Source organism: Rhamphochromis sp. 'chilingali', assembly GCF_963969265.1.
Source record: "Rhamphochromis sp. 'chilingali' genome assembly, chromosome: 10".
Lineage (NCBI taxonomy): Eukaryota > Metazoa > Chordata > Actinopteri > Cichliformes > Cichlidae > Rhamphochromis > Rhamphochromis sp. 'chilingali'.
The window spans coordinates 20,422,878-20,450,258 of NC_137937.1; the positions used below are offsets into that span (position 1 = coordinate 20,422,878).

Genomic DNA, 27,381 nt, shown 5'->3' on the forward strand with positions numbered 1-27,381 from the left:
CACTGTAGTATTTTTTATGTCTTAAATTAATCTCCATACATGTTCACCTACCGACAGCCTTTTAAATCGCGCTTTGTACATCTTTAACACTGATGCAATTTTAGATTAAAAAAACAAAAACGGCAAGTGACCAACCCAGATACAAGACGTGAAAACAGTCATGTGTATTAAATCATGTATTAAAATTTGACTGCGTAGAGCAGAAAAAGGCACCGAACGTAACTGAGACAGATGAGTTTTTAATTAATATTGATTTGTGAAGTTTTAAACAATAAGCCGGATACATACAACGTTATATACTATCTTTAAATTTAGCAGGCGTAGTTATGTACATTATAGTACAGGAGATGTGATTCTGTTCTGATTGATTTAATATGTCGCTTGTCTCTTTGAGATTGTCATTGTTATTGTTCTAAATAAAGTTCATTTTTTTAAAAAGTTATGTACATTATAACCTGGCGGTACAGATTTAGATTTTTAACCCGCATCCACCCCCTCTCTCAAAACGTAATATTGCCAATCCCATTTCAATGTTATAGGGCATAATAGGACAATTAACTTTCTGGGAATTTACATGGTTTGTTTAGCTAATGTCTGCACGATATAGCAGCGCTACATTTCAAGAATTCAAAATATGGGAACCAAAGTTAGACAATATAGAAATCACTTTATTTAGTCATAGTACTAACAATGAAGGTTCTGCAACCCCCACGTCGACATGCTAAATGGTTGATTCCAGACTGGGACTGTCTATTATTTTTTTAAGGCGATGATTTTAACTACGAGTGCTGTTTCATTTGTTTTTAGCCTAAATGATTTTTTTGTAAACCGTATATAAGGTGTTCCTTTAAAATTGACCATTAGGTTACCTTAATCAGGCGATATTTAATGGACTGCGAGTCTGTTTCTATATAGAACACCCCTGTCGTTGCTGGGAACTACTCCTGGCACTTCCTTGTTCAAAAGTTTTATTTAGGGGAAGGCTTGGGGGGGAAAGTTGGTCACCGGATTGGTTATTCCTTCGACGCTGCTGTCAGACATTAAAGGCATGGATCAAAGCTTTTTGGCGTAACTACTGTGGCTGTCCCAGCTTTTCTCATGGCTCCAGTTGTTAGAGGGTGGCTAACGTTGCACTGAAAGAAAGAGGAAGATGTCCATGGCTAACATTAGCGAAGACATCAGGGTGAAGTTTCCCCTACATTCCGCAGTGTGGGAGAATGACTACAGGAAGCTGGAGCAGCTATTAACATCAACGCAGGTTGGTTAAAACCACTGGCGAGGTTGGTAACTTTGGCACCGATACTCAGCTAGCCGGACTAAGCCAGGAGTGAGCTGCTGAATTTCCGCAGGCAGGCAGTTAAAGAAGGCCAGTGGTGTTTACAGATGCTCCGCAGGCAGCCACATACACATGACACTGAGTAGCGCAGCTTTTTACGCATCTATAAGTTTGAAAGCTTTAAAAGACAAAAAAAACCCAAAAGTCTTCCGGTACAGACTGGTAGCTTGTTTCCAGTTAAAATGTAAGCTTCTGTCCCATTTCACTGGATTCCTCAAATACACTGATTAACAGACAGCAGTACGTGTTTTATCACTCGCATGCATAGATTTGTTGTTTATTTTTGCACTACCTACAGTAACTCGGCATTGCTATTTAGCTTCAAAATGGAGAGCTCCAGTAGCTCAAACAATAAGAAGTGTTAGGGATGGGTATTGATAAGAGTTTATTGATGCAAATGCCATTATTGATTTTCTTTATAGGTCAGATTGGTTTTTACTGTCAACTCAGTTTCATTTTCACTGCTTGGACAAAGTGTAGGGGGAAATAAGCTTGCATGTGACTCAGGTGTGTAAAAAGTGCCGCTATCACGAGTCTGGTGTCACTGTTGTGCAATCTGCAACTTTTGGAAAAACATGCCATGTGTCGTGAAAAGATTCGATGTTTTGGGGGGTTTATGATAATCCGATGAATAGTATAAGCTCTAGATTCCCATCCCTACGCCGATAATTACCTCAATACGTGCTTGAGAGTGTATTTTATTTACTTAAAATGGACAATGCAGTTTGACATAGTTCCAGTACAGAGCATGAAACTGATGTGCCGCACGAAGAGTTTATAGCTGTTCCTAATTTTCAGCCCTTGTTGGGCTTATACATCCAAACTATACAATTATTATGATTCCTCTGTACTGACTCCAGCAGTTTTATATCATTGTTAGCCATGACCAAATTGCATGTTGTTGACTGCACTGGTTATAGTAATCGCTTGGAGGTTGTTATGTCAGCTCGGTAGTATTTAATCTAAACAGGCACCTTATTATTTTTCAGAATGACATCGAGGCTGTGGATCCCAGAGGCCGAACACCTCTGCACCTGGCTGTATCACTCGGGAACCTGGAGTCAGTGAGAATCCTGCTGAGACATGGCGGTCAAGTGACTAAAGAAAATGCCAATAATTGGACAGGTTTGTTACGAAGCTAGCTACATAACAGACAAGGAGGGCTAGGATTTGGATTGGTTTGTTGGTTGATTTTCAATCCCTGCTGTCTATAACTCTACCCGTCATCTGCTGTTGATGAGGTTTCTTGTAAATATACTTATCCAAGAATATCAACTCCTACCACAGCAGTAAAATGGTTTCTTTGGTCTTTAATTTCATTGCTGAGGTTTTTAATGGTTAATCGTTTCTCAGGAAACGGATGCTGTTGCATTAAAAGGTTTAGTGGTTTGTTTCTGCTTGACTTTCTATGGGCAGTGCTGCAGGAAGCAGTCAGCACAGGAGATCCAGAGATGGTTCAGTTAGTGCTTCAACGCAGAGACTACCTCAAAGCCTCCACTGCCCTGGGAGGAGTGCCTGAGCTGCTGTCAAAGATCCGAGTGGTGTGACTTCATATATTTTTGCCTTTTGCTTGTCATCATTTGTAAGTGTGCCTGGAAACATTTATAACATTTCTTTTGCTCTTTCTAGTCTCCAGACTTCTATATGGAGATGAAATGGGAATTCACCAGTTGGAGTAAGTTTTTTTTTTTTTTTTTTTTTTTTTTGTGAGTGGAAATATATATTTTTTAAGTAGATTTTTAAAGTAGACAAGTGTATAAATAGTATTATGTTCATGCAAAAACAGCTAGTTTATCAGAAATCCAGTATGCAAAAGAGGGATGGTTTCAAAAGTTGTTTTTTTTTTTTATTTAAGGCAGCAGTCTATTTTTAAAGATTGACACTTTTCCTGTGCGGCTTCATCAGGTCACACAGGAAAAACTACATACCTGCCTGATGGCAGGTGAAGTATTTGTTTGCTTAAGTGGTGTTTTTCACGTATGGATGCTTTTTGTTTCTGTATCCTGTTGTTTCGCAGTTCCTCTCGTGTCCCGGGTTTGTCCGAGTGATGTTTGCCGCATCTGGAAAAGCGGCGCCTCGCTGCGAGTGGATGTTACTCTTCTAGGCTTTGAGAACATGACCTGGATCAGAGGGCGTAGAAGCTACATCTTCAGAGGAGATGGCATGTGTTTACACTCCCTCACACAGACGAGTTTTCTTTGCTGCTGTTTTGATTAAAATGGTCTAAGCGACTCCCTGTCTGCGTGTCTGCAGATTCATTTGCAGAGCTGATGGAGGTGAACCATGATGATGAAGTCGTGGACATCGAACGCTTCAACATATCCCAAGAAATGGAGGATGTGACGTTAGAGTCAATGCAGCCAGCTGAGCAGGAAGTTGCAAAAAGGTTGACGACTCCTATTGTCAACACCTACTTGGACACAAAGGATATTGCTTTTGAGAGGTAAGAGGCATTTATTCCTCCTTGTTCCTGTTTTTCCTCATGTCAGGAAAGGATCTAAATTTGTTTGATAAGCTGCGACAGAACTCCAAAGCTATGCTACTTCACGAGAGTTGGCTTCTCATGGCATCTTGTTTCAGTGGAATTACTGCCTGAGCCAGGTTACTGTGTAACCCATTAGAGTTCATGATCACCACCTCTGATCTATGGATGACATTTCCAGTAGTATAAGATAATAAATATTTTGAGGCCTTACATGGAATATTCTTAAATTTTTCAAAATTAACACGTCAAACCAGAATCTAACATGTTAAAATAGCAGGGTAGATGATTCTCTATTATACAGTATATTGAGTTATTATGGAATTTTTACATGAGATATTCAAGCTTTTTCTTGTCTGTCCTTCTGGAAACTGTAGCATCTAAATGCAATATTTATATTTAGTACTTTTTTTTTTTTGTTGTTTATTCAACATCCAGCTAGAGGACATGTTATCACAATGATGATGACGACACAGGTGACAGACGGCATCTTACTTCAGCTATCCTTACATTAGTAGTTGCTGTTGCACTGTTGGATTGTGAATGTATTTGAATCTAAAGAACAACGATGAATCTCTTCTATTATGATGTTTTATGTTTTCTGGATATATACCAGTCTTTTGTTTTGTGTTTTTCCTACAGGACTAAGTCTGGCATTTGGGGCTGGAGAGCTGATAAAACTGAAGTAGTCAATGGATTTGAAGCGAAGGTATAGAGAAGTTATAAATCAAACCAGAATGTGTTTATAAAATGTGCTGGTTTTATTACCTGACATTGTATTTTTGTCATTTTCTCAGGTTTTCAGTGTGAACAATGTAAATGTGGTAATCAGGACACGGACGGAGCATCTTACAGACGAGGAGAAAGCCAGGATAAAAAGTACAGTTTTTAAGTATTTCAGTATATATATTGTTTTTGTTTGCTTTTGGGGGGGGGGTTTCAGCACATAGTTTAAATGAACTGATCAGTGACAGCATTAATTATTAAGTATCCTTTGAAAGAAGCTCAACACAGCCGGGCTTTCTTTGTGTTAGCTGGCTCACAAAACCTAGAACCTAGTTGATGATAACGGATCTGTTAAGCCAGACTTTCTGCTTCAGGCTCTGCACAGACAAATAAAGCAGACATGGAAATTTCTTTAATTTGTCAGTGGATCAAAGTTGTATTTATTTTTTTTAAGTTTAATAAACATTTTTGGTGTTTGTTGTGTGTTCTAGCAGCTGCAATTCCTGCAGTGTAAAGGAGACTTATCAGCAGATTGGAAGCAAGCATAAAAACATTTATACGTTTTCTGCATCGCCAAAACAATATATGCAAATTTTAAGGGACCTGCTGTGATTTTACAGCTTTGCTTCTTTCATTATATCAGTAAGGTAGGGCTTAATAACTTAACTTCCCCCATCCTCCCAGCAGAGAAAACAAGCTGTAAACAAGAGCACTCAGGGAGATCTCCTTCTGCAGGGCGAGGGCTACACTAAACTTCAATGTTTTATGATGTCTTTATTACAGCACACGGTTTTCAGCCTGTTATGGTGTCATTGTGACATCATAGCGTGTCGTATTTGGTTCATAGCTCCCTCCATGCCCTTTCATATGAATATTACTCTCATGATATATTCTAAGAGTATATATTTAGACAGGTTCCTTGGAATGCGTTTTTCACAGTGAACTTTAGCCTTTGGTGCTAAGAATGAAGGTGAAGGCAATGTGAAGTTTGAAGATGATCTATAAAAATTGTGGGTAATATAAAGTTTTTACAATTAATTTTTCACACTTGGTGTGACCTTGACCTGATTGGTTTTTTTTTTTTTTTTACCAAAATGACATCAGCTCAAGAAAAAGGTATCTTGATAAGAATGCTAACAAACACATACTAAAAAAGAACCAAATCCATACACCTACCCTTCGGGAGGAGAAAAAAGAATCAATGAAGTCGTGGTATATTTTAAACTGAAACTCTAAACATAACCTTTGCCCCACAAGATTATTCATTCAGCACAAGTTACCATAGTGATTTAGCCAGGTAAAACGAGAGCTGCTCTTGTCACACCAAAAACTCCAACTTTAAGCTTGACATAGCTCGCTAACCAATTGATCTCGCTTTGTAGCGCTCTAGTATTAATGTGGCTATTATTTTGCCTTGTATCACTCACCTAAACACCAGCACCAACACTGGCAGGGTCGTCCTCTCTGACATGTATCCCTGACTGATTGAGGCAGATCCATGGATGCCCCATCCACTAACCCAAAGGACCCAAAGTGTCAGCGAAATAAAATAATAGTAATAATAAAGTTTAATTGTTGATGCCTTTCAAAACAACATGAAATCTGCTGCCAGTTCAAAATGTCAGGGAAGTGGTTTGAATGTTGTTATAGTCAACTTTTCTTTACACTCATAACAGAACTGAATCTGAGTGCTGATTGGCTGCTTTTCTTTTGTTTTTGGTCTTTCCAAAGGTGAAAGAAACATCCTGGAGTCTCTACTGGGGACTGTGGAGCAGCACATAAATGCGCAAGGAGTAAGTTGTTCCTTCAGCATTATTGTAAACGTGATACATTTTGTTGCCATGCACCTGCTTATTTTTTGCGACTTCATCATTCTGTAGGACCTGACTCTCGAATATGCAACTGCCAACAATCCCACTGCGATCACTCCAGAGGAATACTTTGATCCCGACTTTGACCTTGTGAAACGAGACATCGGCCGTCCTATTGAACTGAGCATTCGAACACAGAAGTAATTTCAAGTGTTCTAAACTCCAGTCCACTCATTTTCCTAGTTGTATTGTGGAATTTAATGTTTCACTTTATCTGCAATCTCCTCTCACGCAGATTCAAAGGAACATTGTGGATGAGTGAGGACCATCCCCTCTCCCTGGTGGAGCAGGTAACCCCCATTATCGACCTCATGGCTCGCACGAGTTCCCATTTTGCAAGACTACGAGACTTTGTAACCCTGAAATTCCCTCCTGGATTTCCTGTTAAAATAGGTATTTTTGCAGTTTTATGATTTTTATTTATTGTTATTTTTTTCACTAGAAATTTTGGATTTGCAGAAGCACTCTGATACCCTTTCTGTTGTCACTTTGGTATCTCATGTGGCCCTCTCTTTCAGAGATTCCCCTGTTTCATGTGCTTAATGCCAAGATTACCTTTGGTAGTGTAAATAAATGCAGCACTGAGGAGGAAGCGAACACATCAGCAGCAGCCACACCAACATCCACAGGAGACGATGAAGCAGCAGGTTGGAAAGCAGATGGTTTATCCAGAATATTTAAACACAAAACGCACGATTGTCATTTTAAACTGCTCAACTACTGGTTTTTTTTTTTTGTTTTTGGTTTTTTTATCCACCCTACCCAGCACCACCTCCTTTCCAGGTGTGTCCCTCGGTGTTTGAGGTACCTGCGAGTTATCACCGTCGCGGGGGAAGCCGCCACATGCCTGTGTCCAATAACGATGAGGAGCTCTTACAGTACGCCATCCATCAGAGTCTCCTGGAGTCTCGTCAAGGCACTGGCCAGGTCAGAGCAATCGTCACTGACACAAACTTCTTTTTCATGCAAATTTCCCCCCCCCCCCCCCCCCCCCCTCCCCACATGCTGAAGACTGTAACTTCCCCTGGTGTTTGTGTGTTTGTAGGAGGGGCTCTGGGATCATGTTGATGGGGACTTCGCTGATGTAATGCCGATTAACCAGAGTGACAGGTAGGAACAGATTAACAGTGTTACAAGTAACTCTGTTACTGAGTGTTTTAATAGAAGGTGCTTGCAGCTTAGGAGGCCTAGGGATTCACATGGTTGGTTTTGTAGTGTTTTTAGTCAAACTTTATCACATATTTATTCTGCGCACCTTAAGTCTGTTCAGTGTCCACCTGTGAGGATGATATTCTGCCTCGCTGCCTGTAAGCATCAGTAAAGGCAACAGGAAAAAAGGTGAATCTCAGTTTTATCCTGTTGACCTTCTAGGAGTATCCCAGAGGGGGTGCTGGTGGATTATAGAGACACCTCCAGCCCTCCCAGCTCTGCCTCTGCCTCTAGCCCTGATTCAGACCTGCGTCTAGCAATGGAGCTTTCTGCAAGAGCTCAAGAGGAAGAAGAGAGAATGAGGAAACAAGAGGAAGAGGAGCTGGAGAGGATATTGCAGCTTTCGCTCACAGAGAAATAAAGGGAATAAGAGGGAAATATAAATATTAATAATAATTATAATAATACAAATTCTGCTGATCCAGAAAGCAACCACCACACCTCAGTTTTCCTTCCTAACCACTCTCATCAACTATGCAACTGCAGATCTCTTTCTACAACAGATAATTCTTACACAGCCAAAATCAAACTGTCTGTATCCAATATTTTTCAGAAGGTATTTTGGTAAGAGTATACTCTTTTTTTTGTATATTTCTATCTCAGTATAGTGTCTCCATCGTCACGCTTCTTTCCTGGACTGTTTGAGATCATTCTGGATGGGTTCTACTTTTTATTTATTCAGTTTCTTTGTTTCAGTTCAGACTCACAGCGGCAACTTGCAGGTATTTCTGTCACTGTTGTCTCGGGTGAGGGTTGAGTCAGTGTAACGTGGTTCTGTGAACAAAAAAAGTTTGACTGACTGCTCAAAGGTGACTTCATATAGTGTCGGCACACAAATGTGATATTCACGGCCCCGGCAAACAAACACAGCAGTGCTGTCATTGTAAAGTCTCCCTACATAGTCACTTGGTTGAAGATATTGGACTCACTGAAAAGCAGAAAACTCAGGGTTAGCAGTTTTGTTTTGTTTTTGTTCCTTTGCTTTGGAATAACTTTGTTAATCAGCTGTAAAACTGACAGAAGTTAGCCAGGTAAATGATTTTAATATGGTACCACTCTAGCATATCGTTCTATAAGAACACTATGCCAGTGTTAAGTTGGAAAGGTTTGTTGGGTTGATTCAGATGTTCATATGTAAATGTGTCTTCTTGTACTTTGTGAATGTACTCTCTACAGATGGAGTAGAGCATGTTGCTTTGAAAGAAATTTGAAATTAGCCGCATGGTGTAGTATCTCTTTGCAAAAAGGATAAAGGGGGTGGTTGGCTTTCCTTTCCTGTCTTGAGCTTCTGGTGAAAATTGACTTCTCTTTTCTTTTTCTTTTTTTTGTAAATTCTCACTGAGCAACTTCACCTCAATTCAGAAATGCAATAGCAAAGACCAGTCTGTCTGTGGATTTATAATAGTCATGCAGCTGGGAAGCAGTAGTTCCAAAGGGCAGTCTACATTTTGTATCCATGAACAACTCAACACCTCTGTGCGGAAGAAGGAAAGCAGCACAGACCCTGAGGTCAAGCATGAGCGCCATACGTTGGGGTTTGATTTTTTTTTTTTTTTTCCTTTTCTTTTCTTCAGCATGTGCCAAGGATTGCTTCGCTCTGATAACACGTGGTGGAGCTGAAGCGTGGCAAAATTTATATGCAGTGCAACTCAGACTAAACTGTTTAAATGAGTTTCTTTAAAATTTTGTAGTTTGAAAAACAAGGTGTCTCAGCTGTGTGATGCCAAGTAACACTCATTAACCACTGTCAATGATTTTTACTGACAACCAACCACTTTATCAGAGGTCTGTGCGACTGACTGCATCAGAAGCTTCAGCTGAACAGCTACTAACTGTAAAGATCAAGTTGCCAAACTGCTGAAAAGTCAAATTTGAAAATGGTAGCTTTAGTTAATTTAATGAAAATCTTTGCAGTGCGCCATTTGAGCTGTAAGGTTTTTTTTATAATAGGTTGAAAGTTTCAGAGAATGTGTCAGTTTTCAAAATGTTGTGAAATAAAAGCACTTTATTTCCATTACTGCATGCTTCTTTTTTTTTTTTTTTAATGTGGTGTGTGTGACCATGAATAGTTGCCTGTCTCTATGTGTGAACTCTGTGATGGACTGATGACCAGAGTGTGAGTCTTAGATAGAAAGTACTTACATAGAAAAAGCATAGAAGTGCTTGTATGAATGAGTGAATGAGGCGAGCTGTATGAAAGTGCTTTGAGTGCGCAGAGTAACAAAGCACTAAATAAAAACCAGTCCATTTACTGTTTGATTTTATCCTGCACATCAGGTTCAGTCATGACCAGATCAAAACAAAGACAGCAATGATAACTTGCTCTCACTTTTTAATCTCAAAGTTTAATGCTTGCAGAACTTTTGCTTTTCATCAAACAAAAAATACAACCAATCACAAAATTTCCAGCTTTGAAACCCAAATAAATAACACATGGTGCTCTCTTTTTATAAAATACAGGCCCAGATTACTACTTGTGCCATTAGGTGAGCATTTTAAATCAGTTTTGTCTCATTCTATTTACAAAAGCAATTTTACATAAACTAATATGCAGTGGAGCCAAAAAGCCTTAAAAATGAATCTGAATTTCAGAATATCTACCCCCTATTTGAAAATGATAACAGCTAATAGCAAATGATTCAAGGAGTTTCTTGTGATGTGTATCATCTTAAAGTAGTTCCTGCGAGCCCGGTGTGTTGGCTCCTTAGCAGTAATAATATTCTCCAAAACCAGAAGGGTGAAGGATGTCTCTGATGAAACCAGTGGTTCTCCTTGGTCAGGGTGGAATCAACTCAGTACAAGTATCCATCTCCAGAGCACTTTGGGTTTAATGCACTGTTATCCTTCTCTCTCTCTCCGCATATACCCTTGTGCTACTGACACAAATCTCGCATTTACACACCTACCCAACCCAAGAGACCACCGCTCCTCCTCTGAGACCAGACTAGGCGTGGTTATTTCAACTGCACTTTTTATTCTTCTACTTTTTATTTAGAAATGTCCTTATCTGTGATGGAGTTGCTTTTAAGTGACAGTGAACAGCGAGGTTTAGATGGAGCAATTTCTGGAAAGTTTTAATCTGCGATCTTTGTCTAGTCATAAAATGTGATTCAGTTTCTTTTGCCACTATCACCTGAAGATGACACAGGTGATAGTGGTAAAGCAGTTTTCTGCTGGAAACATGAGGCCCAGTCTCAGATGTTTGATCTCCACTGTATCTGTGTTCACTTTAAATTATATTAATAATTGACCTGAGATCAAGATAAATTAAAGACATTAAAGATACACTGATCAGGCATAGCATTATGGCCACCTGTCTAATACTGCGTTAGTCCTTCTTTTCCTACCAAAACAGCCTTGAACCATCAAAGCATGGACTCCACTAGCCCCCCCCCCGAAGGTGCAATTTGAGCTACTGTAGCTCAAATTGCACCTTCGGGGGGGGGCTAGTGAAAATGTTGCATTGGGCCAAGTTGGCCAGCCGTTACTCTTGACGTACATCAGTGAGCCTCCATGCTTGGACCACTTCTGATAGAAACTGACCACCGTACACCGGGAAGAGCCCAAGAGACCCGCAATTCTGGAGATGTTCAGTAGAGTTGGCTATCACAAAGTGGCCCTCAAACTCACTCAAACACCTATGCTTGCACATTTTCCTGCTTCTAACACACCAAATTTGAGGACATAATGATTACTTGCACCCTAATATAGCCCACACTCACCAACAGGTGCCATGATGAAGACATAATCACTGTTATTCACCATCAGTGCTCACAAAGTTACGCCTGATCTGTGTTTATAAACTAACTGCGCACACTGGGCTTTTTGGCAGCTGCTTTTCCCTCAGTCGGTTCCCATCTGCACATGGTTACGGCAACAGAGCGGGTGTAACTTTGCAGACAGAACAGGATTGTCTCTCGGTTCATATGTCCTCCAGATTTCAGCGACGAGACAGCGGTTTGTAGACGCAGACAGCCATAATGATCATCAGCACCAGCACCACCGCCAGGACACTCCCCAGTGTGACTGTAAGGACAAAAACACAAGCACAGCCAATAAAAACAGACTAACGGGCAGACAAGCGCGACGGGTTAACTGGTTACACTGGTTTAAAGGTTTCTGTTGCAGTATATAGTTGTGGTCGCTGGAGACTAAAGAGAAATAAACACCTTGAACCTTACACCTGGATGTCGGGATCATTGAACGGCCCCTCCACAGGCCTCACATTTGTTCTCACCTAAATTCTGCTTCTGCAGGACCACATAAGCTCTCTCGGCCACCCTGTAGTCGTCGGGCTGAGCGATAACCAGCGCATTAAAGCACATTACTGCAACTTGTGTGAGAAGATGCAGCATCTTAGCAGTGGAGGATGGAGATGGAGGATGAGGATGACAGCGAGGGGTTTCTTCTTCCGCTATAGGATCTGGGTCCTAACGCCGTTGGATTATTGTATCGTGAAACTGTCCAGAACAAGGGTGTCAAACAAAAGGCCCGGGGTCCAGAATGGGCCCGGCAAAGAATTCAGCTGGACGTCTTGGAAAAGACGAAGGAGCGCATGCATTTTGTACTTTGAATTGTTTTTAATACGTTTGAGAGCTTTTCATATTGATGAAGATCCTCCCCACAGTCTTTCCTATTCTGTTCCTTCAGTCTTTTTATCTTTCACACGTAACGTAGGTGTCTACAGCTGTGTCCCCACCAACTCCCTCGCCCTTTGTTGCCTTGTGTGTGAACATATTGTCCCAGTCTCCCCTAGGCCCTATTCCCGAAAGTGGATTAAATTAACAACTCTGAGCTTGTTTTTAAAATTTTGAGTTTGATGAACACGCTTCGTGGAATAGCCCTTTGACTGGTTACAGCTCAACTATGAGACTGAGAGATTATTCATCTCAGCCTAGTAAGCTGAGCTAACTGTAGACTCTCTCAGCAGCTCTGACACTGAAAGCTTCAGGATGGTGGAAATACAAAGTGTACAAACTCTTTTCTCTTCTCCGCAACATAAAACAGTCGTGTGGTGTCTCTCACACTCTCAGTTTCTGAAATGTCAAAGAGCAAAGAAGGCTCGTTAGAAAGGTTGAGCTCCTTGAAGTTATATTTTAATATAATTACTCTGCGTGACTGGGGTATAATCTCATCGTTTATAGACAAGTGCACACCATTGCAAACTCATACAGCTGTTGATTACATGCTAGAAAGGCATAATGAGTGTTAAGAAATGTCAGTCACGGTGACCTGAATGTAAAATCGAAGGCTTCCTGGATACATTTATCACAACAAGACAGCATTTCATAATAGCATGAAGCCAGAAATTGTATTGTAATGGAAGGCATTTAAAATCATAAAGTTATGACCTTAACCCTCCTGCCATCCTTTAAAAAACTCACACCCATCACCCTAGGGACCATTCTCAGCCACGCCATAAAAAGACCATATATCCATATTTTATTCCACTTTAAATTAGCCAACCTTGTAAAACTACTTCTCCCTGAAATATTCATGTAAAGTTTTAATTATATTTTCGTTGTTTTAACCCTTCAAATCCCAGTGTTATTACATGAGCGCCCTGTGTTATAAGCCCCAAAAACCAAAAAACGAAACTAAATATTTCCACAAAAAACCAGTTGAAGTAATATGTGATTGTCATTATAAGTAGGCCTTTAGATGGACCAAAGATTGGCACCAACATACATTTTGACCTGCCATTATTTTTTTGCATTTTTTTTGCAATTTAAAAATTAAAACTTCAAGGCCCTGAGTCTTCATTGACATCCAAGAAAAGAAGAAAAAATAAAATCATATGATGATAATTTGGGGTTGAAAAATAGCGTTTATAATGGAAGTCAATGGGCAGAAAATGGTCCCCAGGGTGATGGGTGTGGGGATTTCTGCTGCTCAGCCATTTTAGGCTAATTTAAGGAATTCACACTGGAATATTAACATTGACAGGTAAAAACTATCCTGTGGCAAGTTTGGTTATATTCCACTGAACACAGTGGAAATGGCAGCCATTTAACACATAGCAGTGGCACAAAAAGGTCCCAAGAAGGCAGGAAGGTTAAGCTTAACACAAAAATATAAAAGGACTCATCATTATCAAATCATTATTGTGTGTTTTTTAAAGCTTTTTCAGTACGATGCAAAGTGTCTTCAGATAACGGCTGACATGACTTAGCAATATAGAAACCGAATTAAATTAAATTTTAGTTTAATCAGTGGAAAGTATTTTTTAATTCAGCAGTAAATTAGATGATCAGTCAGTTGAGTTGCTTAACAGTTAGACCTCCAAGTGTCATCAGACCATCTGCTGCAGTTAGGATCACCTCAGCCATCTGTGAATATCAGGGCTAGGCAAGTGAAAGGACCCTCTGGAAGGGGATGGAATCAGAAGTAAATGAGCTGGGGAGGTCGCCGCCTGAGGAATTTGGTTATTTTGGGAGTTTTAATTCCTTTTATTGTTAATACAAGTGTTTGAAGTTTTGCATTCCTTATTCTAGTAGATTACAAGCTTTATTTCTTGTGGCATCTATGAGTGTTTGAGTCCATTTTTTTCTTATAACTCCCCAGTGATAACTTTCAGTTTTTCATCCTGTGTTTTCTTTCATGTATTTGTTTCATGTATAATAGTAGTTTTGATCATCGTGGTTTCCCTATCTGTTTCTCTGTGTTTATGTCTTTGTCCTGCAGTGTTCCCTCGTCTCTGACTTTATGTTCAGTCCTCATGTGTCCATGTTAACTATGTTTCCTGCCTTCGTATTTGTGAATATTCATGTATTTTTCAGCCTCCTTTGTTTACTTCCTGTTTAATTTTAAGGTTTGTTATCTTTTGTCTCCTGTGTTGATTTTGCTTCTTGTCTTTAAACAAAAACCCAACAAATAGATGGCTCAGGAGATAACACGTGTTGCCTACTAGTCAGGAGGTTGGTGGTTTAGTCCTTAGCTTCTTTAGCCTACCTGTAGGCTAAAGAAGCTAGCTTAAAATGCTTATGCTAATCGGTGGTAGAAAAGCATAATACCCAGTATCAGTCCCTTTGTTGTTGAATCTCTTACAACTGTCAGATGTATTTTGTGTCACCACTGGTTAAATCAGCAACTAGAAACTACAGCCATGTACAATGGACACCAACAAGTCAGAGAAGAGTACAGTCAAGTCTAACTGCCTGCACATGTGATGAATGAATGTTATTCCTTTATTTCTATTATTCACCCCTTGTTAGAATTATTAGCATTAACTGGAGGGTTTAACAGTGTGTTCATGCAGTAATTCTTTCCATGTATACTGTTTCTAAAGCTGTCCATATCAAGCAGGAGAGAACCACCTATTTAGCGTTGCCTCTTTTATGTGTCTCCTGTGCTTGCCTGTTCTCTACTTCAATAGCAGTCACTGACACAAAAGGGCTTTGATCTGCACGTCCATCACCCAGCAGCTCATTGGGGAATCAAATGTTTCAAAACCACTTCCCACTCTCGTATATTTTCATACCTGTCAGCCTTGACGTGATGGAGCCGTGCTCAGATAAAACTCTGAAGGGTAGCGTTAGCGGAAATTGTACATGTGTGTGTGTCTGTGTCAGTGTGAGGGCCTGAGGAGATCAGAAGGTTTAAGCTGCTCTATTCGCCCGTATGTGGATGGATTGTGGATGTTGCAAATTAGCTTGTTAATTAGAATATCTAATAGAGGTGAACAATGACAGCCAACAGCCATTACAAAGACACGAAGATCATCATGTGGAAATTACAGTTCAGGAAAAGCACAGGGTGTTTGATATAAATAGTGGAATTTAAAAATCTTATGCAGTGTTTTTCTTCCTTTTGTCACATTTAATCTGTTCTATTGAAAAGGAGTACAAATGATAAAATACGCCATTTATGCTATAATTCATTTACACACACATGTCTACAGAAACCACACCGAAGAGAACAGAAAGCACAGAACAATCATCAACCTCGGGCATCACATCGTTCCCTAATTGTAAATAAAGGATAAAGCATTTCAGATAAGGTAACACTAAAACAGAGCTACTATTTATATGCAAAACACAAACAAACAAGCAAACAAACATTTGAACAGTCTCAAATTAGAAAGTGGAAATATTGTCTGGAGAGGCACAGAATCCATAGATATCAATACAACCTTTCCAAGTTTTGCAAATACAGTATAGCATGTATTCATATTAAGGCAAGACAGGCTATCTGGAGTTAAATGAAGCTATCAGACAAAGACCAGAAAATATTCAACAGTCTCATTTAAAATAATCATTAAATTCTTTTACATATTGTATTAGTGTCTACTTTAACTGTGAAACATACACTCACAGTTATGATAAGAAGATTACACTTTTAACACGGTCTTTGTCTGAGAGTCTCACTTACCTCCACTGCAAACACTAGTAGGGAAAAAAACAACTTTTTCAACTTTGACTTCTTCAAGCTGCTGCCTTTAAAATCCTATGCAAGCACTGTATTACAGACCTACTGTCTAAATACAAAATACATCAAATACACTGTAATACACTCTTTTGTTATTTACCTCAGGTTTTGGTTGTAAATAACACGAAATGACTCACTCAACCGAGATTAACTATGATAGCCTCACTGCTGCTACAACTGCAACACTGATGATCCCACTGTTAGTAAAGCTGAGCATGCAAAGCAACAACGTACATAAAATATAGAAATGTTCCCATGCAAATATTCCCATGTTCCTTGGCATCATCTATCTTTATAAGATGAAAAGAGACCACAGATTTTACCACTTAACTTGTACAACCACAAGAAAGCAAAACGAGAAAACTCTAAACTATCCTGGTGACGCAGGTCTGAATCGCTCTCTCTCTATCGTTTCTGTTTCTCTCTCTCACACAAACACACACACACACATAGGGCAGAGATATGAGTATCTCAAATCCTCTCAAAATTAAAAATTTAGCAGCATTTACCTTTATACAGAGTGTACATACGCAGTGAGAGTTCAACACCATTAACTGGTAATCAGTCATAATGTTAGATCATGTTTAGGTTCAGCCATAAACAAACCTACAACTGTGGTTTTAATGGCAATCTAAAAGCACACAGAGATGTTTATCTCTCTATGGTACAGTGGCCATGTTGAGGTTCTCAGCGTGGATGTCTGGTATTGTCCTCTCGGGCCTCAGACACACGGCCAATCTCTGTGGAAAACAAGGGACGCGTGCAAACGAAGCAGAGGTTAGATTAGAAGAAAATGCATCAGAAACAGTTTCAGGACTTTGCACGCATCCACCGACCTGTTTGAGGGAACCAGGGGTCCACACCAGCTTGTAGACCATGTAGATTGGGACCCAAATGAAGGATGATAAGCCAACGATGTACCCGACTATGATGCTCCAGTCCGGGTACTTGTAATCAAACAGTGCGAGGGGTGGTGCTTTCAGCAGGGAGCTCACAATGATATACTGAGAAGATATGGGATACGCAGCATTTCCATATATGTTAATATATGACCTGTACTGAGTCCATTATTTAAAAATATGTAAAAGAAGTCTTATTGGTGTAGATTTCTAATTCTAAAATGTCATCAGGACAACAACCTTATAGGTGGATGCAAATAAGAGATTAGGGTATCAAACAGCATATGTCTGTGTGCATGCTAGAAAATATTTAAGGAAGCTACTTCACAAAGAGAAGAATTTAATCTACAGAGGGGGCACTGAACTGTCTGCTCTCTTCAACTTTAAAGGCCACTGCTGAAGCTGTCTTTTGATCCTGCAATGAGCTTTCTCTCATATCCTTGTCTGCTACAGCTCACTGATCTCTGAGTGGTTTAACTGGATGATGCTCATTTGACCCAAAGAACTATGTGTTAAAGTATTTACAATGAGTGAAGATAACTAAAAGATCTTGTCGTTTTTATACAGCATAACCGCTGACATTACGACTGAACCTTTGGGTGTTCAGAGTATCTCTCACCGCCAGAAACGCAGGACTGATAGCAACCCAGCACACTTTCCAGAACAGTCCCGGGGCTTTCCCAAGCATAGCCTGAACGTCATTGCTAAATCGATGGATTCCTGAAATCAGCAAAAATAATACAATCCCTTATAGGTCACCAATTTATACTGGTGATAAAAGAAACAGAAAACTAGTCAATAGATTTCTTCTTTTTTTTCCTTTTTTTTTTTTTTTTACCATAGAACCAGGAAACTGCAATAGCCTCAAGGAAACCCACTGCAATAATTGAGCTTCCAACTCCAAACTCCTCCAGCAGCTTCACCACGTAGGCACCACCCTGCCAGTAAGATTTTACAATCATTGATCATCAGTCAGCACTCATTTCCCCTCATTTGAGCAGCAGACAGTAGATAGCACTACTCCAATTTGCTACAATGTATCCAGAGCATTAATTATAATTGAAGGTAATTGTTTTAAAATATTGAGGCGATGCTTTTTGCTCTCTCGGGTTTGATGAGGATATAAAACACGAGTAACTTACATTGGTAAGGGTGCTCAGAGAGCCTAAAAAACAGACAACCACCAAGCACAGAACAAAAAGTTCCCGTCTGTGATAGAACTGATCTGGATATTCATCCAACACAGCAGTGATGATCGCCTCCAGCCCTCCAAACTGAAGCACACAGAGACAGCTGTTATCATTAGAAACATGTAGAGAAGTGTAAGGATGTTTGAAGTTCATGAAATAAGAAATATTGGACTGAATTTATGAATTTGAATCTGTGGTAGTAATCATCATGCACTGAATACTTCTAGGTTTCTCATCTCGTACCGTGCTGTCCAGTCCCAGTGTGATCATCATCACAAAAAAGATGATCGCGAAAAAGGTCGAGCCCATCATGTTTGCAATGGCCTCTGGGTAGGTGATGAAGAGTAGGCTCGGTCCTTAAAAGCACAGAAATGAACATGAACAGATGGGAGTGAGTATCTGTAATTATAATAGTTACAATACATTTTATTTAAAACAATGTTTTACTGTTTTGCCTGCTGACCTTTGTCTCTGGCTACATCCTCAACCTCCACTTGCCTCATCTCTGCCATGTAGCCCAGCACCGTAAAGATGACGAAGCCCGACACAAAGCTGGTCAGACAGTTTACCAAGCTGGTCACGATGGCGTCGCTGCCAAGGAGGAAGCAGCGCAGTCATTGAACTTACTTATAGAAAAACACTTTCTTAAACAACAGGTCTGTTTGCAGACGGAGGCAGAAATGACATTTTCAGCATTTCGCCTGGTTTTCTTTACAAATTTCTTAAAACTTTTTCTGAGACACTTAGCTCACACACACCCAACAAGCCGACAAGATACTGTTTGCTTATAAAGTATAGAATAAATAACTTACAATTAACAGATAATAAAGAATACATTAATTACACATGGAGAAATTAAAACTAGAATTTGCATATTTGAGTTTTTTTTATTTTATTTTTTTATTTGTTTATCAAGAGATTATGGAAACGTATATACATTGTATTGTATGCATCTTACATGACATATTTTCTCAAACATTTCTTTCCCAATCATTTTAACTTTTTCTTGTTAAACAAAAGAGAAATTAAAATACAAAAAACATATTTGAGTTTTAATTTGTATCACACTATGTTCAGCTTTTTAAAAAATTGGTTTATTTTTTTATTTTGGAAATTTATTGCTTAAAATTGTATCGTGCAATTTATCACATTTTTTTCTGAGGTAAAAGAAAATCACACCGTCGGCGCAGAAGTCTCAAAAACTCAAATAGTATCAAATAGTGTATCAAATGTGACACACTAGGCGTTACGGGGATAATGTTTCCAAAGCTTGTCGTTAAAATCAAACACAACGCTCAAAAGGAGATGTGTTTTCACTCGTGCAATGGTTTCAGCATTTCACCCAGAGCATCAGTCTTTACTATTTAAGCCACAACCACAGTTTCAGACAATAACTCAGTGTCTCATATGTCAGCAGGCACTGAGGGATCTTACCGATAGCAGTTGTTTGTGAAAGAGTTGTAGCTTGAAAGAGCCAAGAGGACCCCGAACCCTGGGCCCAGAGAAAAGAATATCTGAGCAGCAGCGTCCACCCACACCTACAAAACACAGAGGCAAAAATGCTCTGGGATGCTGTAGATTATTATGGTATTTAAGAGTATTAAAATAAATTGTCACTGATTAAACACCATCTAATTTTTCTTGTTTTTTTTATTTTATTTTATTTTGCCAAGCAGAGATTGGTTGTGTCAGTGGTACAGTGGGTACACAGCTGTATGCAGGGAGATCTGAAGAGCAGCTCGCATTCGGCATTAAAAAGAAGAGGACAGCGTTGGATATCGGGGAGGGAGACAGAAAGGGAGGCTTTTGTTAATGGCAGAAAATCTAAACCAATTATGCATCTTATTATCCTGCTCTGTGGCTTATTTATGCATCTCATTTCATCTCATCCATATTCTCTTCTAACCAAAGCACTCACACATGTTTTGCAAACAACAGCAGCGAGCTAAGAAGGAAGATGAGAAGGCGCGATAGATAGAAAAGAAATACAGGCTGATACTCAGGGGACTAGTGGGTAGAATTAAATGAATATTTGGAAGATCCAGCTGTGCTGCATGTCTGAGTGTCATCATTTTAACAAGTTAAATATGCATCGGGATTTCTCCTCAGTGTTGGTTAAAATTATCAAGAATATCAACTTATTTGAGTCATTTCACCAGGACCTGCTAAGTGTGAAAGTTCTAAGAGGTTATAAGCACTTTTTTCATATTAGCAAAAAAATGACCCTGCTATAGATAAAATGCTGCTCTAAAAAGTGGCTGCATTGATTCTTCTCACATCGGTGAAAATAAATTATTCTTTTATTTACTTAATTTTTACACATGTCAAATGAGACTACAGGTAACTGAAAACGTATTCTCGTAGAACAAGGGTTTTACGGATCGTTTAAATTAACAGCATTTGTTTGTTTGTTTTTAACTTTAAATAATTATATAATTTATAACAAACCAGCTGGTCCCCCAGCTTCAACTCACACTGGTCTCCAGCAGCTTTCCCCACTGTGGTTTGAGATAAAACACCACACCTCTCCAGGCTCCTGGCAGAGTGGCGCCTCGAATGAGCAGGATAAAAAGCACAATATAGGGCAATGTGGCGGTCACCCACACTACCTGGTGCAGAGGAAGGCGATATATCAGAGTTGGAAACAAAGGTGTAAGAGAACCAGAAATCTAAGATAAAATCTGTGATTCAAGCAAAGAACATCCATTGTTGTGGCAGTAAAGCGACAGCAAAAAATTACCTTCCCTGAAGTCTTCACGCCCTTCCACAGGCTGAAGTACACTATGGTGAAAATGAGAAAAAGGCAAAGCATCAGCTGCCAGCGAACCCCACCAACATCTCTCAGCCCAGATGACTTGTGGATCTCAAGAACATTCCTCCTGTTGAAACAAAACATGGAACATCACGTTTTCAGCAACAAGATCACATTTCCCAAACAAAACCACCAGCTTGACTGTGTCAAGGATTCCCGCACAGCCGTGTACCTATGTGGTTTTTGCTACTCACACTTACATGCACTTACGTGTAAAATTCCTCTGCCGGAGACCTGGAGGCATTTGTCCAGGTGATGTTGTCCATGCCAAAATAGTTGGTGCAGTCGGGGGTGTTCCACACATTGTCGCAGTTAGTCCAAGGCAGGATGCTGGAGAACGAGGAATAGAAGTAGAAGAGGGCCCAGGCGATGATGGTGTTGTAGTAGAAGGACACATACAGAGCGATGATGCAGATGGCGTATCCTATACCTGAAACACACCAGGAAATGAAAAGAGCTTTGTAGCTGCAAATAAAAAATGTGTTTTGTCCGCACATGATCTGTCGAGCAGCTCAGGCCTCACCTTTGAAAATGGGACAGATGTGTTTCCATATTGATATGGCTCCAGTTCTGTGAAACTGTCCCAGTGCCAGCTCCATGTAGAAGAGCGGAACACCACCAAAGATGGCCATCAAAATGTAGGGAATAAGGAAAGCACCTGCATGGAGAGATGACATCTGAGGACATTTGTAAATGACAAAAACACTAACTTAAACCTGATTTTGGTTCCCATCCCAGCTTAAAGAGTGAATCTGCATGATTTAAGTGAAACTGACCCACTTGTTAGAGCAGGCAAAGAAAGAATTGTCCACATAGTCCTGTGATTCTTTTCCTAGTTTTTGTCCCCTGACCTAAAAATCTTATCTTAATATGAACTTGTTAAGCTCTTTTATTTTTTGAAATTATAAACAAAGACCAAATGCATTTCAAAGACTTTTTAATTGAGTTTCTAACGGATGGATGTTCTCTTCAGCACCATGGACAGTTTCTGCTGTCATCTTTTTCGAGCAGAAACTGTGAGATCAAAATCATTTGAGGACAGAACAAGTTTTACAAACAAAGTCCGCACATCCTAACTTATAGATCAACCTGCTTTTAAACCTTTAGCCTACTTACCGCCACCGTTTTGATAACATATGTACGGAAACCTCCAAACATTCCCAAGGTCCACAGCAAAGCCAATCACAGACAGGAGAAAATCCATCTTTTTGCTCCATTTGTCTCGGGACTCCGTCTGCGTGATGACCGGCACCGGGACCGCGTTGTTGGTGCTATAGCCGGGGTTCGGGGAGCTGTGGTGGGTCAGACTGCCGGCCATGACCGCTGAGTCCTGTCGGGGCACCGGACTGTGAAAAGTCAGGCAGAGGAACAGCTCCTCAGAGAGGAGGATGCTTCTCCTGTGATGATGACAGGGTCGAGTGGGAGGAGTTGTTGGTGCTACACTTGGGGATACCTGTCAGTAGAAATCATACCCTCACTTTTTAACCGTCTTTCAACTAAAACGTCCAGGATGATTTACAGACTCTAAAGCGACGATGCTAGAGTTGATCAATGCGATAACTCACTTTAAAGGCGAGAGGCCTGTTTTTGAACACGGTTGAATTTCACCAGCAGCAAAGACTGATGGGATTGCAGCTTTACTCACATTTTTTTTAAACTCCTTTCCCCTGAACGCATCATGATGTGCAGTAAAGTGAATGTTGAAGTTTCGCTGTGTAAGTCATCTCTTGCACGTCACACCATCGAAATTCAAAACTCTGCAACCTCATATTTTCTCTTTTTATCAATATGAATTAGAATTTGTTGCCGCCTGAAACTCAAACTTTAGAATATAAAGACTGAATTTGGATGAATTGGTACATTATGATCCTCATTTTCTGGGGATATCAGTGTCTTTATTTTTGCAAAAAAAGGCCAAGGAAAATTGATTTCAACATCTTATACCTGAAACATGAGTGAAAGATTAAATCAAACAACAGGCTTCTGACACAGTGTAACAGTAATTTTAACTAGTGTGCAATCGGTCAGTTTGAACTTCCACAGATTTAATACAGAAAGCCATAAACGGCACCTTGGACCATCTTGGTTTGCTGGTCCTGTGGCATCATATAGTTTGGTGAAGACAGCAAAATAGAATCACAGTAGCTTAACTGCACTGATTAGGGAAACCTAATAAAATGAATTTGTAATCAAATCTACCGCTTTTAGCACTGAGTAGTTTGAAAAGGCTACTAACTGGATAGTCAGAGAGCCATGGTCATGTAGGTCTGTGAGCGGAGAGAGTGCATCAAATGAAGTTACTTTGGGAAATGGATATGACACAGGATAGGACAGGAGACATCCAGTAATATCATAAAATTGTCACTTAAGAACCAAGTTGCAGCTGCACTGTCTGGCCTGGTGTCACATGGTTTACTGCCCAGCTTCCCCACCTGAAGCTGGGGCAACGTGCTGTGCAGAAGGATTGTTTAATAACTGTTGTTTTGGCCCTTTCCTGCTAAATGGACATCAAAGGAGAAGCAAAAAAGAATATAGATTATTTCCCCTTCAAGTTAGCACCTCTCCGGGTAATAGACAGAGAGGGAGAGGCAGAGAAAGTTATAATACAAGTGATAATATTATTGTCAGAGCTAGGATGGAGAAAAGCTGGGAGGGAAAGGCTGTGGTTATCCAGCCGAGGTGTAGGGGCCCCTGAGGGCCAATAACATAGCAACAAACCATACATTACTGGCCTTCTCAGACATACAAACCTGTCAATCTGCATTGGCATACATGTGCAGAAGAGCATCAGACTGACAGGAGCCTCCCTCACATGCCCTGGTGTCTGTTAGAGCACGTCGACTCTAATCACGCATCGACATGTGCATGTTGGCTTCTGCCAGAGGCTCTGCTGACAGGCAAAGAGGCCTGTATGACACAGCATTGTTATTTCTAAAGCTGGTGTTGGTGTGGTTTAAAAATCCTTTGAGTTGTTGTCATTTAGAAAATAACGAAGTCCCTAAATTTAACCTTTTTCATCTGTTTTGTATATTTATATCAAAATGTATTTAAATCAAGTTTTACTGCAACCCCTGTTATTTGTTATTTGATCTGTCCACTTGCACCTTGTTGTGATTCATAGGAACCTGTCCATTTTTTTAAATACATTTTTCTTCCTATACAGAACAGCATTACGCTAAAAGGCTGCAAATAAATGTGGAGTGTTGATGTTTGTGTGCGTTGAGCTGTGGTCTAAAGACAAACATTGCTAATTAGGCAGAGGATAGCTGGTGAGGAGTTTGGTGTGCTGTGCTGTTTACTCAGGCAGAAGTCCTGTTATGACACTTAAAACGACATCCTATTACCTCACATTAACTAAAGGTGTGAGTCACCCCAGCCGGGGAATCCTGGGTTAAAGAGGATGCTTGTGAGGAAAAACAACGTGGGGGGAGAAAGGGGCCCAACCCTGCACCCCTCAGTCCCCTCAGTCTGTCATCTTGTGTTATCACTCCATCCTTTCACCACCTGATTCACCTGACAGCTCAGTCCTCCAGGCGTGGCTGGACTCATGGCCTTAAGATCTCCCACTCTATAGTTCACTCAAGTCTACTGTGGTTCTCCAACTCACATTGCAGGTTTCTCTAATGTGTTCTGAGTTGGATGCTATGAGAAAAAAATAAAGTAAGTGCAAAATTTAAATAAAAGGTGAAAAATGGTGATCCACGTGGACCTGCTGGTTATTTTTCTTCTAATCACTGGGTATAAATATATATTACACAGTCGCCATCTTCTGGACAGTGTGAGTTATAACTCTTTGTGGGGATTTTCTGTTGCAGAATGACGCGGTTTTTCAAGCTTTTTTTATTTTAAATTTTACAGAAAAATAATGAAGAGTCATATCTGGTTTGACATGCAGTAGAGTGTTACAGTAGAACAGATGAGGGGAAGAATGGATCTTCATATATATTTTATTTTATTTCTTTTTATTCTCTTTTGCGCCTTTTGTTTTTATTTTATTCATTAATTTAGTTAGTTATTTACTTATTATTTTAGTAGTTACGGTTAATCAATGAATTTTATTTTTTTATTGGTTTATTATGTTAATAACTGATTTTTATATAATAATTTTACCCAGAATTTAATTTAATTTCAGTTTTGTTTTGTTTGGCATCTTAATTTAACCGTTCTTCTACATTTTGACCACAAGATGGCGTAAGGACAAAAGATTTCCCCATCTGATAAATTTACGCAAAAACGAAGCTCTGATGTGTTTTAGTCATGTTTTAATTTCAGTAATAGATTTCATCCAAAATCTCGGTTAAACCAAATTATTTTTACTATCCTTGAGTCAGATTGTCGCTAAGATTTCTTGTAACTAAAGAGCGTTTGTAATACGTTGCATCCATACGGGTTGTATCCGTAAATAATATAGTCCACTCCGATTTTAAGGCTAGAAAGCTGTCTTTCGGTGAACATTTATTTCTCTCCCCTGGTTCTGACCCGTTCCCGGAGGGAGCGCAGCGTGTCTTTAAGAGGCGTGTGCTCGGAGGAGGTGGAGTCGTGATCCACATTGTACAAGCAGCTGATGGGAGGGTGCTGCGTTCAGACAGGAGACAGGATCCATGGCAACAATCATGGCAGGTGGGAGCAAAAGAACATTTTAATTTAAATTTATTTAAGTAACATTTGGCTCTGTTTGGGAACGCGGAGAAAGTTGAGTCGTGTCAGAAAGTAAAGATGCGCTGTTTGGTTTATTTTATTTGTGTTTCAGAGGCAGAGACCCGTCAGCGGCTGCTGCGCACCGTCAAAAAGGAGGTGGGTGTTTTCAGCTCAGCAGTTATCGAGTCGGAAAAACAAACATGTTGGTTCGTATGAAGCTCTGCAGTTCAGCCTGTGCTCGAAGAGGCTTGTCAGGTGATCCCTAACAAACACTGGCTGGCACCGTGTCAGCTGTTTCCTGGTGATGATTACAGATGTGTGCCTGTGGTGCTCATCTGTACCTCAGCCAGAAAAACACCAGGAAACAAGCTGATAGTAAGGGAGAAAAAGTAGAATACTAATAATAGTTATTAAAGTCCAGTAACAGTTTATGGTTGGTTAATTTGTTAAGGTCTGTTCTCAGCATGAATGATGTAGTGCTGCACCTCACTAATTATTTGGGTGGAGAAGCAGCACGAAGGAAGCAGATTGTCTTTAGCCAGTGTTTGTTGTGTTTATGGCACAGCAAACCATCAGCCTTCTGCCAAACCATTTGGTGATTCTAGACTCAAACTGTGTGTGTGTGTGTGTGTGTGTGTGTGTGTGTGTGTGTGTGTGTGTGTGTAATGAGTTTTGTGTATATGAAAGCTTCCATACATGTCACTGACATGATAATGACTGTTTAGACTGTTACATAAAGCCTGTGTTAATGAGGCTGGTGCGGGGATGCAAAGCTCGACCTGCAGGAGCATCTGTTTGGAGGAAGGTGTTATTAGATTAGCTAATGTTTTTATGGTTCATAGTGTTAAGCCCTTTGTTCCACAAAATGAATGCCTTAGTAAGGTTATAGAGTTTCATTAGATTATGATGAACGGTCGAGGTGATTGTGCCGCCAACACTCCCCTATACAGTCTTGAAGATAAGCAGGCACACTACATTCAGCTCAGTAAGTATTAAAGTAAACTGCAGGTGAAATTCTAAAGTCCGAGAGCCAAATGTCCTACATGTCACCAGTCATGGAGGGGAATGGTTGAAAATAGATAGTATCTATTGGCATGTTGGCTAAACCTTTGCCTTGATGGTGGAAGCATGATGGAAGTGAACATGTTGTGAGATGTCCAAACTGATGGGCCGTGCCTTTGTGAAGAGCCTCCTTTCATATAGATGCTGAAGGTAAACAAGAGTGGCACCATTTTTTCCCCCGCTTTGCTCCTTTTTTTAAAACATGTATTAAATCTCAGCAGCTTCCTTAAAGTAATAACACCCTTTCTTTCACACATAGCAACCTTATTTAAATCAGCAGCAAGCTTCTGGGGTCGTAATTGCGTCCACCCAAACATGGGACTGGCAGGAAGCTAAAACTCCCCAACAGGAAGTTGATTTATCATAACAGAGACACGTTGAAATATTCACAGTAGAGCGATAACATTCTGACAGCTGAAATCTAAAACGAAAGCACATCCAGTGTATTGGAGATAGATGACAGGTGCATGTCTGTTAGCAGACTGCTGTGTGTTACCTTATTGTGTTTCCATTGTCCTGTAGTGGTGTATACTTTACAGTTAAGCGTTTTTGTTGCCCTTTGTTTGTACAGGGTAGGTTTTCTCAGTGTCATCCACGCCTTTCTAATATAACCCAAACCCTCCGAGTCTTGTTGGTTTTGGTCTCTAAAAGAATATTCAGATGAAGAGGGACAGTAACAGCTGTTTGATTGTTGCATGGAGACATTTTCAACCTTCATTTGATAAAAGT

At 40.0% G+C, this 27,381-nt stretch overlaps 3 protein-coding genes across 4 annotated transcripts in view; 2 read left to right on the forward strand and 1 right to left on the reverse strand.

Annotated features, from left to right (window-relative positions):
• The first annotated feature begins 753 nt into the window (after positions 1 to 753).
• Positions 754 to 8,956, forward strand: ankrd13a (ankyrin repeat domain 13A). Its single transcript, XM_080894713.1, has 15 exons — positions 754 to 1,258; positions 2,326 to 2,461; positions 2,753 to 2,877; positions 2,966 to 3,011; positions 3,354 to 3,497; positions 3,590 to 3,779; positions 4,461 to 4,527; positions 4,616 to 4,697; positions 6,276 to 6,337; positions 6,425 to 6,555; positions 6,651 to 6,808; positions 6,934 to 7,062; positions 7,182 to 7,342; positions 7,461 to 7,525; positions 7,787 to 8,956. Exons 1-15 carry the CDS (start codon positions 1,151 to 1,153, stop codon positions 7,983 to 7,985), a joined length of 1,803 nt encoding a protein of 600 aa, XP_080750839.1. The 5' UTR covers positions 754 to 1,150; the 3' UTR covers positions 7,986 to 8,956.
• Positions 8,957 to 16,455: 7,499 nt separating this feature from the next.
• slc6a4b (solute carrier family 6 member 4b) lies at positions 16,456 to 22,285 on the reverse strand. Its single transcript, XM_080894057.1, has 13 exons — positions 22,069 to 22,285; positions 21,476 to 21,610; positions 21,163 to 21,382; positions 20,881 to 21,019; positions 20,615 to 20,749; positions 19,575 to 19,678; positions 18,604 to 18,731; positions 18,384 to 18,496; positions 18,093 to 18,224; positions 17,789 to 17,888; positions 17,570 to 17,670; positions 16,888 to 17,055; positions 16,456 to 16,791 (listed from the first exon to the last, which is right to left on the reverse strand). The coding sequence occupies exons 1-13, from the start codon at positions 22,268 to 22,270 to the stop codon at positions 16,711 to 16,713; spliced, it is 1,758 nt and encodes a 585-aa protein (XP_080750183.1). The 5' UTR covers positions 22,271 to 22,285; the 3' UTR covers positions 16,456 to 16,710.
• A 3,221-nt stretch (positions 22,286 to 25,506) lies between these two features.
• sgsm1a (small G protein signaling modulator 1a) overlaps positions 25,507 to 27,381 on the forward strand; it is a 37,833-nt gene continuing 35,958 nt past the window's right edge. For both annotated transcript variants that reach the window (XM_080894494.1, XM_080894495.1), the window contains exons 1-2: positions 25,507 to 25,572; positions 25,703 to 25,746. In XM_080894494.1, the coding sequence (XP_080750620.1) occupies positions 25,554 to 25,572; positions 25,703 to 25,746 (63 nt within the window). In that variant the 5' untranslated portion in view covers positions 25,507 to 25,553. The remainder of the gene's footprint in view (positions 25,573 to 25,702; positions 25,747 to 27,381) is intronic.